This window comes from Bos mutus, chromosome 9 (genome assembly GCF_027580195.1).
Source record: "Bos mutus isolate GX-2022 chromosome 9, NWIPB_WYAK_1.1, whole genome shotgun sequence".
Lineage (NCBI taxonomy): Eukaryota > Metazoa > Chordata > Mammalia > Artiodactyla > Bovidae > Bos > Bos mutus.
The window spans coordinates 14992235-15009388 of NC_091625.1; the positions used below are offsets into that span (position 1 = coordinate 14992235).

A 17154-nucleotide genomic window follows, 5' to 3' on the forward strand; every position below is an offset into this window, starting at 1 on the left:
CCACCTCCCTGAGCTTGCTCAAAGTCATGTCCATGGAGTGAGTGATGCCAGCCCACCATCTCATCCTCTGTTGTCCCCTTCTCCTCCTTCCCTCAATCTTTCCCAGCATCAGGGTCTTTTCCAATGAGTTGGCTCTTTGCATCAGGTGGCCAAAGTATTGGAGCTTCAGCTTCAGCATCAGTCCTTCCAATGAATATTCAGGGTTGATTTTCTTTAGGATTGACCAGTTTGATCTTGCAGTCCAAGGGACTCTCAAGAGTCTTCTCCAGCACACAGTTTGAAAGCATCAATTTTTTGGCACTCAGCCTTCTTTATGATCCAACTCCCACATCCATACATGACTACTGGAAAAACCATAACTTTGACTATGTGGACCTTTGTCAATTCCTAATTACACTTGAGTTCTGTCCTTACAAGCATGACTTATTTATCCTCCATGGGTGGTATCCCCAAAAGTCCTGGCCAGTCAGATATCTTGAGATCCAAAGCCGTATACACAAGACAGGATTGGGGGGAAATTTGGGGGAGAATGTCTCTTGAGTGCTAGCGTGGGGCAACCTGGCAACAAATTAAATTCTAATTCCTCCCAGGAGAGCCCCTTCAGCTAAGGAGTAAGACAGATGTATTCCCTGCAAAGTCAGTGCCTTCCTCCTGACCAATGCCTATGTTCATGCTCTGCCAAACTCAAGAGAACCCTTGCGCTCTAAATTTTAAAAATCGGCTCTAGTAAATGAGACCACATCACTTAGAAAGCCTCCAAACTCACCCACCAGAGCAAAAGTTTGACTTGTAGCAGGACTTTGCATTAGTAAAGAAGGGCTGCTTCATTCACAGGAAACCACACACTAAGTTACAGGAAACGGTTTCTGTTGGTTTCTGCATCAACTTGGCTGGTGGATGATGGCCTGTTCCCCTGTTCCATGGCCCCTGCTCCCAGGGGATCTGCCTAGAGAGCCAGACACTGGCTTAGGGCTCTACTGTTCTTCCTACTTTCTTCCTTCTTCCTGGGGTTTCCTTCTACCAAACCCCAGCTTTGAACTTGCTGCCTGCCCTCCTGCAAAAATATCCTAGTTCTCTATACCTTTTAGAAGTAGGAGTGCCCAGATATTGTTTACTTTTAAGGTTTGATGAACTGCTTTTGTATTCAGTCTTGTTATTATCACATTCAGACATTAATCAGAGTTCTGATAAAACATCTGTTTTAAATAGGAAGTCCAATAAACTTCCTCTGTGGGCTTGGACTTGTAGTCCTTCTTTTGGATTCAGCTCAACTAATTAAAAACACTTCCGCTAATCAGTTCTGTCGTTTGTTTCAGGAAACTTTTGAAGCAGATGACACAACGTCTCTGGAGGTTTCTCAACCATGTAAGAGTTTATTTGTTTCCTTCCAGAACATTTCCCACTCCATCATCAGACCAAGTCCTCGCCTCCCCAATCCCTCCCTGCTCCTAGGTGGCAGGAGTTACTAATCATCACAGTTACGACTGATAGCTTCTTTTTCAGGCAAGCTAGTTGTTCTCTCTCACACAGATTACTGTTCCCCAGATACAAATAAATTGGAACTAGTTATCCCATGCGTGCATGCCTGATAAGTCACTTCAGTCATGACCAACTCTTTACAACCCTATGAACTGTAGCCTGCCAGGCTCCTCTGTCCATGGGATTTCCCAGGCAAGAATACTGGAGGGGTTTGCCATGCCCTCCTCCAGGGGATCTGTCTAATCCAGGGATTGAAACTGCATCTCGTATGACTCCTGCATTGGCAGGTGTGTTCTTTACCACTAGCGCCATCTGGGAAGCCCAGCCACCTGGGAAGCCCTGTTATCTCATAGGCAACATTAATCATAAATAAAAGTAAATGGTTAGAAAATAATTAAGTCCTTGAGCTAAGTGTGCTCAGTTTCTACCTTTTGGACACAGGTGCTAGATGCTGGATGCTGAGATCAACTTAGGTTGACATAAGTCTACAACTGATCACAGGACGGCATGGAATACAACATTACGTATGAAAATTGAGTGGCAGCTGTGATTTTTAGGTAAGGCCAATATTTATCAAAGTGCTGTTCTGAGAACTTTAACACAGAGTTACCATGTGCTATGCTGTGCTACTATGCTAAGTCACTTCAGTTGTGTCTGACTGTGCAACTCCATGGACTGCAGCCCACCAGCCTCCTCTGTCCATGGAATTCGCCAGGCAAGAATACAGGGGTGGGTTGCCATGCACACCTCCAGCGGATCTTCCCAACCCAGGAATTGAACCTGCATTTGCTGCACTGCAGGCAGGTTCTTTACCTCTAGCGCCACCTGGCAAGTCCCAAGAGTTTCCGTGTAGATAGCTCAATATCTCAAAACCTTTGGCAATATTATTTTGGCCCATTGAGTGGGTATTTTTATCTATAGATAAATATACACTTTGCTCATTTGAAGTAGTTTCATCATATGAAATCATGAATAAGGTACTAGAAGAAACTGAAACCCTGGTTTCATCATTGAGAAGATAGACACTCTAAGCCTTGGGGTTTTTTTGTTTTGATTTTGTTTCCATCTTTAATAATAGGGATAGTTATCTTGTTGACTTCTAAAGTCTGGTTCATTTCTAAATAGTCCTTGACTTTGCAATTCTATCCGTTACACATACATAGTATTAACACAAGTAAAGAGGTCAAAACTATTTTTACTGGGTAAGCAATTAACTATTAGTTTTTAGGAAAAGCATTATGACAGAATCTTTTAAACTGCTTACTGAACAAGAGTGAAGCATATCATATTATCACTATAAGCAGGAATGTCAGAATTATAACAGATAATAGCTAAATGTAGGTCATAAGCCAAGGTGAAGTGGTTTGCCAAAGGTTACACTTCTTTCCTCTGATCTCTGGTCAGTCCTATGTCCGTTCAGCAATCCACCTTCTCTCCCTGTTCACCTTAATAACTATCTGCAATCTAAATCCTGCATATGGTGGTGGTGTTCAGTCCTTTAAAAGGACAGCCTCTGTGATCTCTTTTGGAAGGTCCAGCATGAAACTAAAGAGCATGACGAATGACCTGGAACCTTTTCTTTCCTGAACCCCTCTAGGGGACTCAGAAAGGATGAGCCATTTGTAATTCATTCAAGTATGTTTATAATTCACAAGAAGCTCTCAGGTCCCCTTAGTTCTTCACACACATGATGGCTTCAGAGGTGAGAACTTCCCAATCTGGGACTCCTGTTTGTTTAGAATCCATTATCTGCGATGGTAATGCTGCTTTTGAACAGTGGTGTTGGAGAAGACTCTTGAGAGTCCCTTGGACAGCAAGGAGATCCAACCAGTCCATCCCAAAGGAGACCAGTCTTGAATATTCATCGAAAGGACTAATGCTGAAGCTGAAGCTCCAATACTCTGGCCACCTTATGAAAAAAGCTGACTCTTTGGAAAAGATCCTGATGCTGGGAAAGATTGAAGGCAGGAGGAGAAGGGGACGACAGAGGATGAGACGGTTGGATGGCATCACTGACTCAATAGACAAGACTTTGAGCAAACTCCTGGAGGTGGTGACAGACAAAGGAGCCTGGTGTGCTGCAGTCCATGGGGTCACAAAGTCAGACACAACTTAACGACTAAACAGCAACCACCTGCCACGGTGCCTTTGAAGGGAAATAGAAGTAACTTACACCACCCAGAATGGCAGCACTTGGATTTTCCCCTAATTCCACCCACTCTTTCCCTTCGTGTTCTCAGGCATGAAGTGTTGGCATCCTCCCCATCACTCTCACAGGTTTGTACTGCAGACCAAAGAGGAAGCAAGGACGCCTCTCTCTTCTCTGACTCCTAGCTATCCTTCAACTGCTGGTTTTCTCCTCTACAGTGAAGTGCCCGGTTTTGTTTTGTTGACAACATTTTCCGTAAAAATGTAAAAAAAAAAAAAAAAAAAAAAAAAATAGGACAGGCTTTAAACCTTGACTTAGATTCTGAAATAATGATCTGTCTGTGACGAGACTCGTGACTAAGCCGCCACCAGCCACCACCGCCACGCCTTCACGGAGGGTGATGCTTTTAAAAGAGACTTTGGAGAGAGAAAGACAGAACCACCCAAAGGAGATGCCAGAGGAAGGGCAGCTTCCACGGAGAGGAAGCAAGTCGAGCAAGTCAAGCGAAGGTGAGCTGGCTGTTCTGCAAGGCATTCTGTGGGCTTCGGGGTGGGAGTTCAGCTGGGGGGCAGGCAGGGCGGGGCGGTCAGGAGCCAGGTCACAGATCCTGGGTGCCATATGGTCTTTTAGCGTTGACTGATATTTTAACTATGCGTACGAATTACTTTAACAGAAGTAAGGCTCCATTAAAGAATAAATGGGAAGCGGAGGCAGACAAGCTTGAGCATCCTGTCAATGGCTCCATGGGTCAGGGAAGACAGAGGAGTAACTCGCCAGAGAGGATGACACAACTGAAGGAAGAATTGTGCTGAGATGGAAGGGGCCAGTGCATTGATGTCTTGTGTAGACGTAACAGGTGAAAAAGGGAAGCTGAAAGAGCAGAGGGGTGAAGAGATGACCAATCATGAAATCCTGAAGGAGGTGGTAGCAGGGAAATGTCGACCATCGTCTGGGTTGGAAAAGTTTGGGAATGATACACTCCCATGTCCTGGGAATCCTCCCGGGGCTGGTCTTGTTCCCTCTTCTCTATGCCCTCCTGCCTCCCACATACAAATGCTCTTCTTATCCATGGGATTTTTCCGGTCAGGAAAGCCTCACTCTCTCCTCAGTATTTCCAAATCTATGAAGGAAGGAGAAGTTCAAATCTCTGTGCATCTTACATTCACGGACAGGTTTTTGTTTCCCTTAAATTATACTCTTCCCACACTGCACATCAAAGCTATGTCTTCACTTCTTTCTTAAAGCATTCAAGTAAGAGGTCTGGTAATGCCCTACCCTGGATGAATACACAGAAACCTCCAGACATTCCATCTGCCCCATGTTAACCTGTCCTCACTTAAAATATCATAAAGATGACAGTAGAAACTGAATGCCTCTGTTTAATCAAGTGACCCAGATGGGAAAGTTATTTTCAAGAAACTATCAAGATCCTTTGGGCCATGTCTCATCTTGGAATGTTTCTGGTATATGCGTGCTACATGGCTATGATCATAGTATGCATAATGATCATTTGTGTGTGTCGGCTGTTTCTGCATACTATGATGGTCCACGGTAAAGAATTTGTCTGCCGATGCAAAAGCTGCAGAGATGTAGGTTCGATCCCTGGCTCAGGAAGATCCCCTGGAGGAGGGCATGGCAACCTACTCCAGTATTCCTGCCTGGGAAATCCCATGGACAGAAGAGCCTAGCGGGCTACAGTCCATGGGGTTGCAAAGAGTCAGACAGGACTTAGGGACTGAAGAAGAACAAGACCAGGGCTGCTGTGTAGCTCTGTGAATGGGGCCCCATGTGTCCCCACATTGTAATCTGTGGCAATGGTACCCCTCTCCCTCCCAGGATGAGATCTGATGGCATCTGTCCACAGTGGCCCTGGTGAGATCCCTGATACACAATACTTTGTTCCAGAACAGAGGGGAAAAAACCTCTCACCTTTTCACCCCATTCACTCTTACAAAAGCACATGCATCTTAAAAAAAAAAAAAAACATTAAATTCACACATGGAAGCCAAAGTTGGAGTGCACCGAATCCTCCACCTCCAACCCCCAGTGGATGTCACTTCTAATATGCAGTTTAAAACAAAGCTAGCCCATCAACGTTGAGTTGGAGCTAAAATTACAAAGGAAAACTGCCACAGTGGTTGCTCTTTATCATTTCTGAAAAGCGAATATGTGTGGTGCCACCAAGTTTTCTTAGCGGGCTGTATCCCAAGACCCAGATGTATAAACATCCTGTCCATGCATGGTTAAGCATCTTCTGGGCCCTCCCTATGGATGGGAATGAGCTTCCGGGCAGAACCACCATAAGCGTGATGTGTGCAGGTGAAAAAGCAAAACAGCAGCAGCAACAGTTGATTAGGAGGTCACTGAAGAATGGCAGGTAGAATAAAAAAAAATGCAGCGTTTCATTCTCTGGACTCCTCCGTTTGTTCAAATACATGTTATGGTACAACAACACGACACAGCCTAGATGCCAGGGAGGCGTTTGAGTAACAGTGGAGCATCTTTGTTTTTGAAGGGGATGATGTCCACTCTACAAAAGAGGGGCGCTCCCTTTTGAAAGAACACAAGTCGATATTCCAAATGGCAAGATCTCTAGTTTAAACGTGTTCAGAAAGTTCGTGTTTTCTTTTTTTCTCATTCTCCCTCTTCTTCTACCTTGAAATTCCCTTATCAGGGCATGTCGATCGTGGTTGCTTAACATTTTAAAATATGTTTGCTGAGAACTGAGCTGTCGGCCACAGTGATCTAATTAAGTGAGTGTGAATACGGAGACGGGTCTACCTCCTTCATCGACAATTTGAGTCCAGGTTCTACAGGGAACAGGAAGTCCGGTGTGGAAAGAACTCAGAAGACAGTCTCTTTACCCTGAAGCTCAATGATTTCCTAGTGGCTCAGATGGTAAAGAATCTGCCTGCAATGCAGGAGACCCAGGTTCAATTCCAGGGTCAGGAAGATTCCCTAGAGAAGGGAAGGCTAACCATTCCAGAACTCTTGCCTGGACAGAATTCCATGGACAGAGGAGCCTGCCAGGCTATGGGGTCACAAAGAGTCAGACGACTGAGCCACTAACACTTTCCTTTTTTTTTTTTTTTTAAGGGCTTCCCTTGTGGCTCAGCTGGGAAAGAATCTGCCCGCAGTGCAGGAGACCTGGGTCTGATCCCTGGGTTGGGAAGATCCCCTGGAGAAGAGAAAGGCTATCCACTCCAGTATTCTGGCCTGGAGAATTCCATGGACTGTATAAACTATGCGGTCACAAAGAGTCGGACATAACTGAGTGACTTTCACTTTTAAACAATGGGCTAAAAACTAATCATATATCTTAAAAAAAAAAAAAAACAACAAACTACCTTTACACAAATATCCAGAGCAGGGACTAATCAAATGATTTTGGAACCCTCACAATTTAGAAGTGGAAAATAGCAACCTGTAACTAAGTACTTACTGTGTTGTAAAGTTGACCCAGTGGGCTCAAAGACTTGGAAAGGTACTGCCTACCTGAGACTTCAGATGCTAAGCTGAGGGTTATCAGCCTCATTTGTTATCAGCTCACTTGTGGTTACCTGACTATGAAGCACCAATCCACATCAACGCGGTTATGCAGTTAATCTTGTTGACAACAGCATTTTGCTTTCACTCACTCTTCATGCATATTAAAACATGCTTAAAATAAACAGCAATGATACAAACACAAGTAATAATACACTTCACCACACCACACCACACTCACACACACACACACACACACTCATGAACTGGTTCTGAACTTGCAAAGTACTTGACTGTGAAAATGTTTAAATTCAATTAAGCTTTGCATGATGTCATTTTATGTCTTGGCAACAAAGTATCAAAATTTACTGACCCCTATTCTCTATGCATTACAACCTCTGTTGAATTATAAAGGGCCACTTGGCAGCATCACTCCACAATTTAAATCAACTGCACACTTGAATAGAGCGTGAGTCTGACATTAATGGTTCTAAAATTCCAAAAGCTTTACAATACACACAGACACACACAAATAAGTAAAACTCTGTTTTTAGAATTCCATATATTATTTCCATTTTATTTCACATTCAAATTGTTCCTGAAATTGGCTTCAGGGCTTTGTTTTTGCAAACCTTTAGAGGCCCGGGCCCTGCGATAACTAGGAGATGGCTTCTGCTTTTTGTTTGTTTCCTGCATGTGAAGCAAATTTGGAGTTCGATAGAAGCAACTGACAATTGGTAAACTATTTCCTATTTCAGAAAAGAGCTTTTGCAAAATAATTACGGTGGAACCAAGGCCTACTTAATTTCATTTACAATTAGGAAGTAAGGCAGTGGCTTTGGAGAGGTGGTGATCCAGCCCCTACTCCCCACCCCCCAACCCCAATCTTACTGGTTCAACTGATGAGTCTACTTTCTCGAAGCAAAAATGGCTCTAGAGGTCAGGCCCTGCCTCAGGCCCAGCATTCTCCGCCAGGCGCGTAACATACAGTAGTTTTGCTAGTTTTTCTATGTCCCGGCCTCAAAACAAATCCACAAAATAGGAAAGACACATGGCTATTAGTTGATTATTTTATGAACAAGATATCGAAAACTCCAGTTAGTACACACAGCGAGTGGGCAGGGACAGACAGCAGCAGTAGCATCTGCTCGACCTACCCCCTCCGCCACTGCCCTCAGCCCTTCCCCCCTCCAGGAGAGGTAGCGCTGCTGGCTGCAGATTTCTTCAGCTCTATTTTCATAGACTGAGTCTCAGCTCGAGGCTCGAATTTGGTCAGATTTCCTGCTCCTGGGGCTGCCACTACTGGCTTTCCTGCTTTCATACCTTTTGACATAGGAATGCGGGTGGGTGTAGGCCGCTGGGCTGACCCGTCTTGTCCCGACTGCAAGAGAAGAAAAGACAGAGACACAAGGGCCGCGTTGGTGAGTCTCCCCCTGGAAATGGCATCATCTGAACATAAGCACACCACAGGACCACCCACAGATGAGTCCGCCCCAGAGAAGATTGTTGTTAGAAAGTTGGAGTTGCTTGCGGTCTAGTCCACTTTCCCCTTTTCCCTCTCCCTGAACATCTATGCCCAGTGTCTTTCTGTTCTCAAGCCCCCGACTTTCACTCCTGTTTCACAGAAAAATACAGGCCACCCTGCATACACTCGGGCATTTGTATCCCTCCTGTCCTCAAACCACCTCCACTTCCTTTAGATGAAGCAGCTCTCCTTTCCCCTCCTAATGAGGCTAACTCTTCTCTTTTTTGTCACTGTTGACCACATCCTCCGTTTTGTTTTTTTGGCCTTGTGTCAGGGCATGCTAGATCTAAGTTCCCTGATCATGAATCAGACCCCATGCCCTCTGCAGCAGAACCGTGGAGTCCTAACCACTGGACTGCCAGGGGATTTCCTTACACCCTCCTTCTTGAAACAACACAGTGACCTCGGTTCGTTTCCAAGGCTAACCATTCAACACCATGGTAATCCAAGTCTATGCCTCAACCATTGATGCCAAAGAAGCTGAAGTTAACAGGTTCTGTGAAGACCTACAAGCCTTCTAGAACTAACACCAAAAAGAGATGTCCTTTTCATCATAGGAGATCAGAATGCAAAAGTAGAAGTCAAGAGATACCTGGATTAACAGGTAAATTTGGCCTTGGAGTGCAAAATGAAGCAGGGAAAAGGCTAACAGAGTTCTGCCACGAGAACACACAGGTCATAGCAAACACCCTCTTCCAGCAACATAGATGATTCCTTCTTGAAGGAGTTCCTAAAACTCTCCTGCTGTGATATCTCACTTGGGTCTCACCCATCGCCCTCTTGTCCCTGACTCCTTTTCATTCTCAAAAATGGCTCCCAGTTCCAGTTTGCCTGCCTTCTAAATGTGGGTATCACCATGCTCCATCCTCAGTCCTCTTCTTATTTTCCACACTCACCCCGAAAATTACCTGAGTTGTCACCCACATGTGTCTGAGACACTGAACCTTGAGCCATCAGTTCAGTTCAGTTCAGTCACTCAGTTGTGTCCAACTCTTTGTGACCCCATGGACTGCAGCACACCAGGCTTCCCTATCCATCACCAACTCCTAAAGCTTGATCAAACTCATGTCCATCCAGTCAGTGATGCCATCCAACCATCTCATCCTCTGTCGTCCCCTTCTCCTCCTGCCTTCAATCTGTCCCAGCATCAGTGTCTTTTCCAATGAATCAGTTCTTCGCATCAGGTGGCCAAAGTATTGGAGCTTCAGCTTCAGCATCAGTCCTTCCAATGAATATTCAGGACTGATTTCTTTTTAGGATTAACTGGTTTGATCTCCTTGCAGTCCAAGGGACTCTCAAGAATCTTCTCCAGCACCACAGTTAAAAGCATCAATTCTTTGGTGCTCAGCTTTCTTCATGGTCCAATTCTCACATCACAGGGCTCTCCTTAAATGCAGATCCAGGTTTCTAACCACATTTCCAGGGTACCTGAGGCATCTCAATTATAACATGCCCCAAACGTTATTTATCTTCTTACTCGAACAGCAATCCCCCGGGTTTCTCGTTTTATCTACCCCTACGGCCAAGCCAGAAACCTCCGAGCTGCCCTCTGAACTCAATGTCATGAAATCTTCAATTCTGTCTTCAGTATATCTCTGTGGCAACCCTCTCCAGTATTCTTGCCTGGAAAATCCCATCGACAGAGGAGGCTGGAAGGCTACAGTCCAAAGGGTCGCAAAGAGTCGGACATGACTAAGCATGCACACGTGCACATCCTCATTTTCACTCCCACAGTTCAAGCGCACATCTCCAGCCTAGAGAACTGCAACCATATCTCTTCCCTCAGCCTCTGCTTCCTCCAACTGATCCTTTAAATTGCTTTATAAACATATCTAAAACAGAAATAATGTCATTTAAAAAACTACTACCCTGTTTATGGCTCCCTTTGCCTCCTCTCTGAAATTAAATGTCAATTCCATAATAAGATACATGCATCTTCAGCATCTGATCCCGGTGTGCATCTCCTCTTCTGCTCCTGCAGGGTTCCCAGGTCCGGCTGCTGCAGCCCAAAGGGACGGCTCACTGTCCCCCACGCGACATCTCCCCACACTGCCAACCCTGTGCACATGCTGCCCTCTCTCCTTATCTGTGAACACCTCTGCCCTCGGGGAAGACTTCTCCGCTGGTTCCTTTGTACACCACGCCCTCACAGAACCACTAGGTAGGTTCCAATCCTGCCTCTCCCACTAAGCCAAGAACTTCAAAAGTCCTCTCTACAGTCAGCACCCTACCTGGTGCCTAAAGTGCAGCTAAAATTGCACAAATGATCTAGTCACACTATTCATCCCAAACTTCTTGTTGACCTCGATTCTATGGAAGCTGATCTACCTAAAGTACTTGGGCCAGCATTTAGGCCTTAGAAATCTTAGACAGTTGTTTTAAAGTTCTACTTGCATATGGGCTTTAATCAGTAATCCAAAATGTTATTCCAGAAAGGAGGGCTATCTCGATCTGACCCTTAAAATGGGAATAAGATGTTCTAGCAGAAACTTTGCTCTAAATCACAACAATTACACCTCCGCTAACTTTTATAAAAAAATCCAATCGATGCTGTGTTGTTTTAAAAAAACAGTATTGAACCATTTGAGAAGGGTGAGCAGTTCTGAATGATATTTAGCTCCTGTAGAGCCAATAACAAAAAGCCTGACCGACAAAGCAGTTCGTAAGTACTTCACTCTTTGAAGCCTGTTCTGGTCTATGCTTGTGCACAGAGAATTAAAGTAAATTATAGTGAAGATACAGGCAAATAAGCCAGTTTCTACACTTAAATAATAAGCTTCTTGTCTTGTTAAGACTCTAATATCTGCTGTAGAACTTGCTCAGAGATTAGGGATCACAATTTCTAGTCTATTAGCTTAAATTAATATCTAAATAATACATGATCTTCTATAATTTCATCTACCAATTGTTCCCAATAAATGAAGAAAATCACTGGAGGTATTTTGAAAAACATAATTTATTTTTAAGTTCTGGCCTTTATACTTTGGACATGCTTTCCTATAATCCATTTAGCCTTCCAGCTGGTTTTAACTAAATATTTATCAAGCACCTGCTCTCTGCACTGTACTATTAATAAAATACAGTGTTTAGACATATAAATTCACTTCTTTTTTAATTTACAAAAATTTTTTGATAGCATAATCTTTTAATCTTACCTTTAAAGTGAAGTATGACTATGACCATACATAAATGAATATCAAATGTCTCAGGTTCTAAAAATATAACCCAGGAATAGCTTTCATTTTTTTGCACATTGGCCAGTTTCTTCCAGCCTCTATTTTAAAAAATACTTTAAACATTAAAAATCAAAATTTCAACCTTATTATTAGCATAAGCTGAGGTGGCAAAAGGCCATCTTTGCAAGAGGGTTTCGGAGTCAACATGATTTAAGTGAAAAAAAGAAATTATCCCTCACAATTAGCTCAAATGAATAAAATAGGAGGTTCCTTTTTATTCTCATTTCTTGATGTAGACAGTCTCTTGGGAAACATCCGGTAGTGGGTTCCGCGGAGGAGAGACATGTGCTTTGGTTGCCTTTGGGACACTGGGTTATTCTGTTTTCACTTCCCTGCCTGACCCCCGCATTGGCCTGAACGAGGAACCCCCCTCTACTCACCACTGACTGGGTTCCTCTGGCTGATGAAGTCGTGACCGGGGTAATGGTGATGGTGCTGGTCACTTTGCTCGCACCAGGGCGGGGCGAGAGGTGGTTCCTGGGCGAGCGAAGGACGGTGCCGGTGGACACCTCCTTCTCAGCCGTCACGTTGACCGGTCGGACAGTGATCACCGGACTCGCCCCTTCAGCCGAAGTCCCTGGGCCTCGCTTAAACTGGGAGCCTAGGTGAATGTGGATTTTGTTGTCTTCCGTGGTTATGATATTGGCATTGGCGTTGTATTTCCGGACTGGGGTTGGTCCAGGCTGCTTCTCTGGGGTGACCTTGAGGACCGTCCTTCCCACGGGCATTTCCTGGGATTCGGGAGGGACATTGATGTCCGTCGGGGCTGCCGATGTGGACACGGTCATGATCTGGATGGGGGACGTGGGCCGGTCGGCAAACGCCCCCCTCCCGCCCTCTGGGGTCTTCTCCCTAGAAAAGGTGGTGATGGTGACTGGGGACATGGCTCTCTCTGGGCCGAGGGTAGCGTCTGCGCCTTTCTGCTTCTGAGACAGGACGTTTGGGGAGGGGATGATGGTGATCCTCGGCTTCTGATTGCCCAGGGTGGGGATGACGGTGGTGCTCGAGAAGAACTCTTCTGCCGTGGGGCTGGTGATCTCCAGAGTGGCGGTGCTGTTCTCGTGGTCCGGGGTCACACGAATGTGCAGCGGCTGGCCCTGCTTGGGCGAGAGGACCAGCTCTCCCGGGTGACCTGGGCTGGCACTGGCTCGGGGCCCCTTCTCTGGAGCCACCGGGGGCCCGTTCTCCCTCTTCCTCATCCACGGGATCCAGGACTTCCTCATGGTGAGCTCGTTGGCCGCGGGCGGATACCTGTCTAGAACCGACGAACGTTCCAGAGGCTTCTTCAGTCCTACCTGGCGAAGGTTGCTCATGATGTGGTTTTCTTCCTGAAAGGATTTCCGAATGAACACGGCCGGTGTGTCCTCCTCCGCAGCCTCGCTGCCTAGGGCATCCGTCTGCACGCCCGTGGATGTCACGGGAACGTCCACCATCCTGCGCCCGTTCACGCTGGGTCGCAAGGCGCGACTGTACCGCTTGGACAGCTCCAGCTCTTTGGTCAGATGGAGGACCTCCTGGCCCATGCTTTTGTTCTTATTTTCTTCTTCCATAAACCTCTGTTGAAGGACAGAGTAATCCACCTGGAGCTGAGAAAGCTGATCTTCTTTGTTCATCAGTTCGTGAATCTTCTCTTTAAGAGCTTGGACCTCAGCTTTTAAATCACGACTTTTGGCTTCTTCCAGCCGAAATCTGTGTCTCAGCTCGGCTTCTTGGCTCACGGCCTCGCCTTTCTCTATGGCTTTGTTCTTGGCGATTTGGTGTTTGATCTCCTCCAGTTGCTGAGAGAGGAAATTGGCCTTATCCTGCTCGGTTCTAAATTTCTGCTCCAGCTGGTCATACTCATCCTCCGTCTTCATCAAGTCCCCTTCCACCACCTCCAGTTGTTGGAGACGGTTCTTCAGTCTCTCAATTTCCAGTGTTAGTTCCTTAATTTTGTTATCTTCGGGGCCGGTGAGCTCAGGTCCTTTTCGAGACCTTCCTCTTGTTATTTCTCTCTCCACTTCCTCTATTCCATCAAGTCTCTTCTTTAATAAGTCCACACTGCAGCTTAATTCAGAGGATTTTTCTTCTTCACTTTTCAGTTTGCCTATTAACTCATCTCTCTCTTTCGTTAAATTGTATACCTTTTCCTCCATTTCAGATTTCAGTTTTAAAAGCTTCTTACTTTCTTCGATGAGTTTTTCCGTGACGTCCATAACCTTTCCTTGCTCCACCTTAAAATTTTTGTTGAGTCCATCCACTTTTTTCTCCTCTTGCTTTATTTTTTCCATCATATTTTTCCTTTCATCCACCAGCATCACGGTAAAGGACTTCAACTTTGTAAGATCATCTTTGAGGCTTAATTCAGCCTTTTCCAATCGACTTTCAGAACATTCCAGTTCTTTAACCCGACTCTTGACCACCTCCAATTCGTTGAGCAGGTCCTTGGTTAAGTTCTTTTCTTTCTCCAGATTTAAGTGCAGCTGGGTGCACTCGGATTTACTCTTGCTGAATGCTTCTTCCAATTTCTCCAGTTCCGACATTCTCTTCTGTAACTTCTCAACTTCAAGTTTGAGCTCCCGGCTATGGTGTTCTTCCTCCTGCAGTTTCTTCCTCAGTTCCCGGCACTGGGACTCGGTTTTCGTGATCTCTTCGTCTTTACCCTCCATCTCAAGCACGCGCTTCCGTAGATTTTCCACTTCTGCCATGAGGCTGGAGTTGCCGCATTCCCCTTTGGCGATCTTATCTCTTAGTTCCTGAAGCTCTTCTTCTGCCTTCTGAAGGTTCTTGTTGGTCTCTTCCAACTCTTCGATTCTCTGAGTCAGGCCAACCAGCTTGAGTCTGAGTTGTCTGTTGTGAGACTCCTGACTGGCCAACTTAGCATTCATCTCTTCATGCTCCTGGGAAAACCTTGATGCCTTGTGTTCGAAGTCCACTTCCAACTTGAGCAATTTCTGCCTGTCTTCTTTGGACTTGGCAGTGATGGCTTTGAGCTTTTCTTCCTCTTCCCTCAGTTTCTGAGTCAGGTCCTGTACTTTCTGGCTCTGCAGGCCAAGCTGCTCGATATGCATTTGCCTTTCATCCACCAGCATGAGTGCAAAGGACTTGAGTTTCACAAGCTCATCTCTCAGTTTGTTGAGCCGCTTAGCATTTTCCTTTTCTTTGCGGGCTTGGTAAGCTTTTTCCTGTTCAAGGAGTTTTTTCAACCTAGAAAACAAAATATATTAAAATATCCTATTACATGATATTTTATTTCTGATATGTTTTTATACATATTAGAAGATTGCGTGCATGCTAAGTCTCTTCAGTCGTGTCCAACTCTTTGTGACCCTATGGACTGTAGCCCACCTGGCTCCTCTGTCCATGGGATTCTCCAGGCAAGAATACTGGAGTGTGTCACCATGCCCTCCTCCAGGGGATCTTCCCAACCCAGCGATCCAACCCATGTCTCTTAGGTCTTCTGCATTGGCAGGCAGGTTCTTTACCACTAGCACCACCTGGGAAGCCCATTAAAAGATTAATCAGCAGTAAGACTGTCTTAGATATGAACCAAAAATAAAATGTTATTATAATAAATCCCCTGTCAATTACTGAAATATGAAGGTTTAACACATAGCCATAAACCAAACCAACCAGAAGTCAGGATGCTGGCTACCCATAGTAAGGGGTAGCAACTAGAAGGGTGCCTGGAGAGGGCTTTTCACTAGTTTCTGTTCCATAATCTGTGTGCCTTTTACACAGAATTATTCAGCTTCTGAAATTTCAGTAAGTTGAACCCTGATGAGTACCTTTCTATATATATGTTATACTTCAATAATATAACGATGGAGTAAAATTTAGGTTTTGCAATAATAATGACTATTTATGTAGAATTTTCTGTATTCTAGGCAGTAGTCTTTACGTATCCTCATGGCAAGCCTCTGAGGCAGCCTCTGCCACGGTCATCTGAAGGAAGAGTCAGAAAGGAATGGGTCTGGGGTCTCATGCGGTACAGCCCAGGATACTTACTCTTCACCTCGCATCGTAAGACTTCAAAAGATAAATTTACTTTAACTGAAAGGGAAGACTCAGAAAAGAAGATGCTTTGGGTTTCCTTGTATTGTATGACAGGAGCAGGGCAAGACAAGCTTTCTGATAGAGAGCCGAGCTACATAACTGACTTTAGTTAACACCAGGGCTGGCACAGCATCTTGTCTCTGTTTTCTGATTTAAACATTTCCTTTTAGATTGAGAGCCAGGTAGGGAGGAAACACAAATTCCTATCAATCCAAAAAGATGTGGCAGTCACAGGAATTACTGTTGTATATGCATGAAATGCATTTTCTCTATGGTGGTGGTGGTGTTTAGTTGCTAAATCATGTCTGACTCTTTGCAACCCCATAGACTACAGTACTGTAACACGCCTGGCTCCTCTGTCCGTGGGATTTCACAGGCAAGAATACTGGAGTGGGTTGCCATTTCCTTCTCCAGGGTTATGGTGTTAATGTATAGATTTTAATGTTAATGTATAGCTTTAAAAAGTAGAAATATAAGTAGACCAAAGTATATTTACAGTACTTATGGCTGTCAGTTAGCTTACACCAATTTTTAACAGTTCTTTTCAATTATCCTTAAAACAAAGTTAATATAATATTTACCATATGTAGTATAAGAATGCATTTAGTAATTTATGCTTATATGAGAAGCAAGTTATAAACAACCACTAATGTATTTGTTGTAATTACATTTTTTTCTTTCAATATATTTTGAACTTTATTTATTATGAAAGATTTATTTCATAATTAGATGAACTTGGATTAGATTAGATTTACTTGGATAACAGCTAATCTGACAGCTGATAACAGCTAACAGAAGTTAATAGTGTCATATTGAACTGTGCAAGAAATGATTGAACATACACAGAGTAACTATAATCAAACCCAGTGTCAGATAGTTACTATAGACATAGCTCAGCTCATGTCATTAAGTTTTTTTCATAGAATTTATTTCTATAAAATATACCGTTGTATCTAAGCATCTATTAACTGAAATGGGTAACTTCCAAACTCATTATGGCTTTATTTATAAAATAAGACAAAAATATTATTTTCAAATCCATGAGTTGAATGAGTAATACTGTAATAGCTTCACTAATTGTGGTTCGTACATGTGTAAAAGGGCATTTTATTGATTATCTGATCTTTTTACTTGGCGTCAAAACAACTGAAATGTTACCTTACTGTAGAATAAGAGACTTCAGGGGATATTTTCAAATTCCTTGACCTCACTAAATTGTTAGAGACAAATTCCTTTAAAATATC

General features: G+C 44.2%; 1 protein-coding gene across 3 annotated transcripts in view; it reads right to left on the reverse strand.

The window, feature by feature from the left end:
* The window catches only part of FILIP1 (filamin A interacting protein 1), a 223944-nt gene that overhangs the window by 10943 nt on the left and 195847 nt on the right, over positions 1-17154 (reverse strand). For 2 of the 3 annotated variants that reach the window (XM_005902814.3, XM_070376210.1), the window contains 2 exons: positions 12256-15061; positions 8272-8495 (listed from right to left, as the gene is read on the reverse strand). In XM_005902814.3, coding sequence (XP_005902876.1) covers positions 8289-8495; positions 12256-15061 — 3013 coding nt within the window. In that variant the 3' untranslated portion in view covers positions 8272-8288. The remainder of the gene's footprint in view (positions 1-8271; positions 8496-12255; positions 15062-17154) is intronic. The other variant, XM_014480470.2, reaches the window with a different exon arrangement.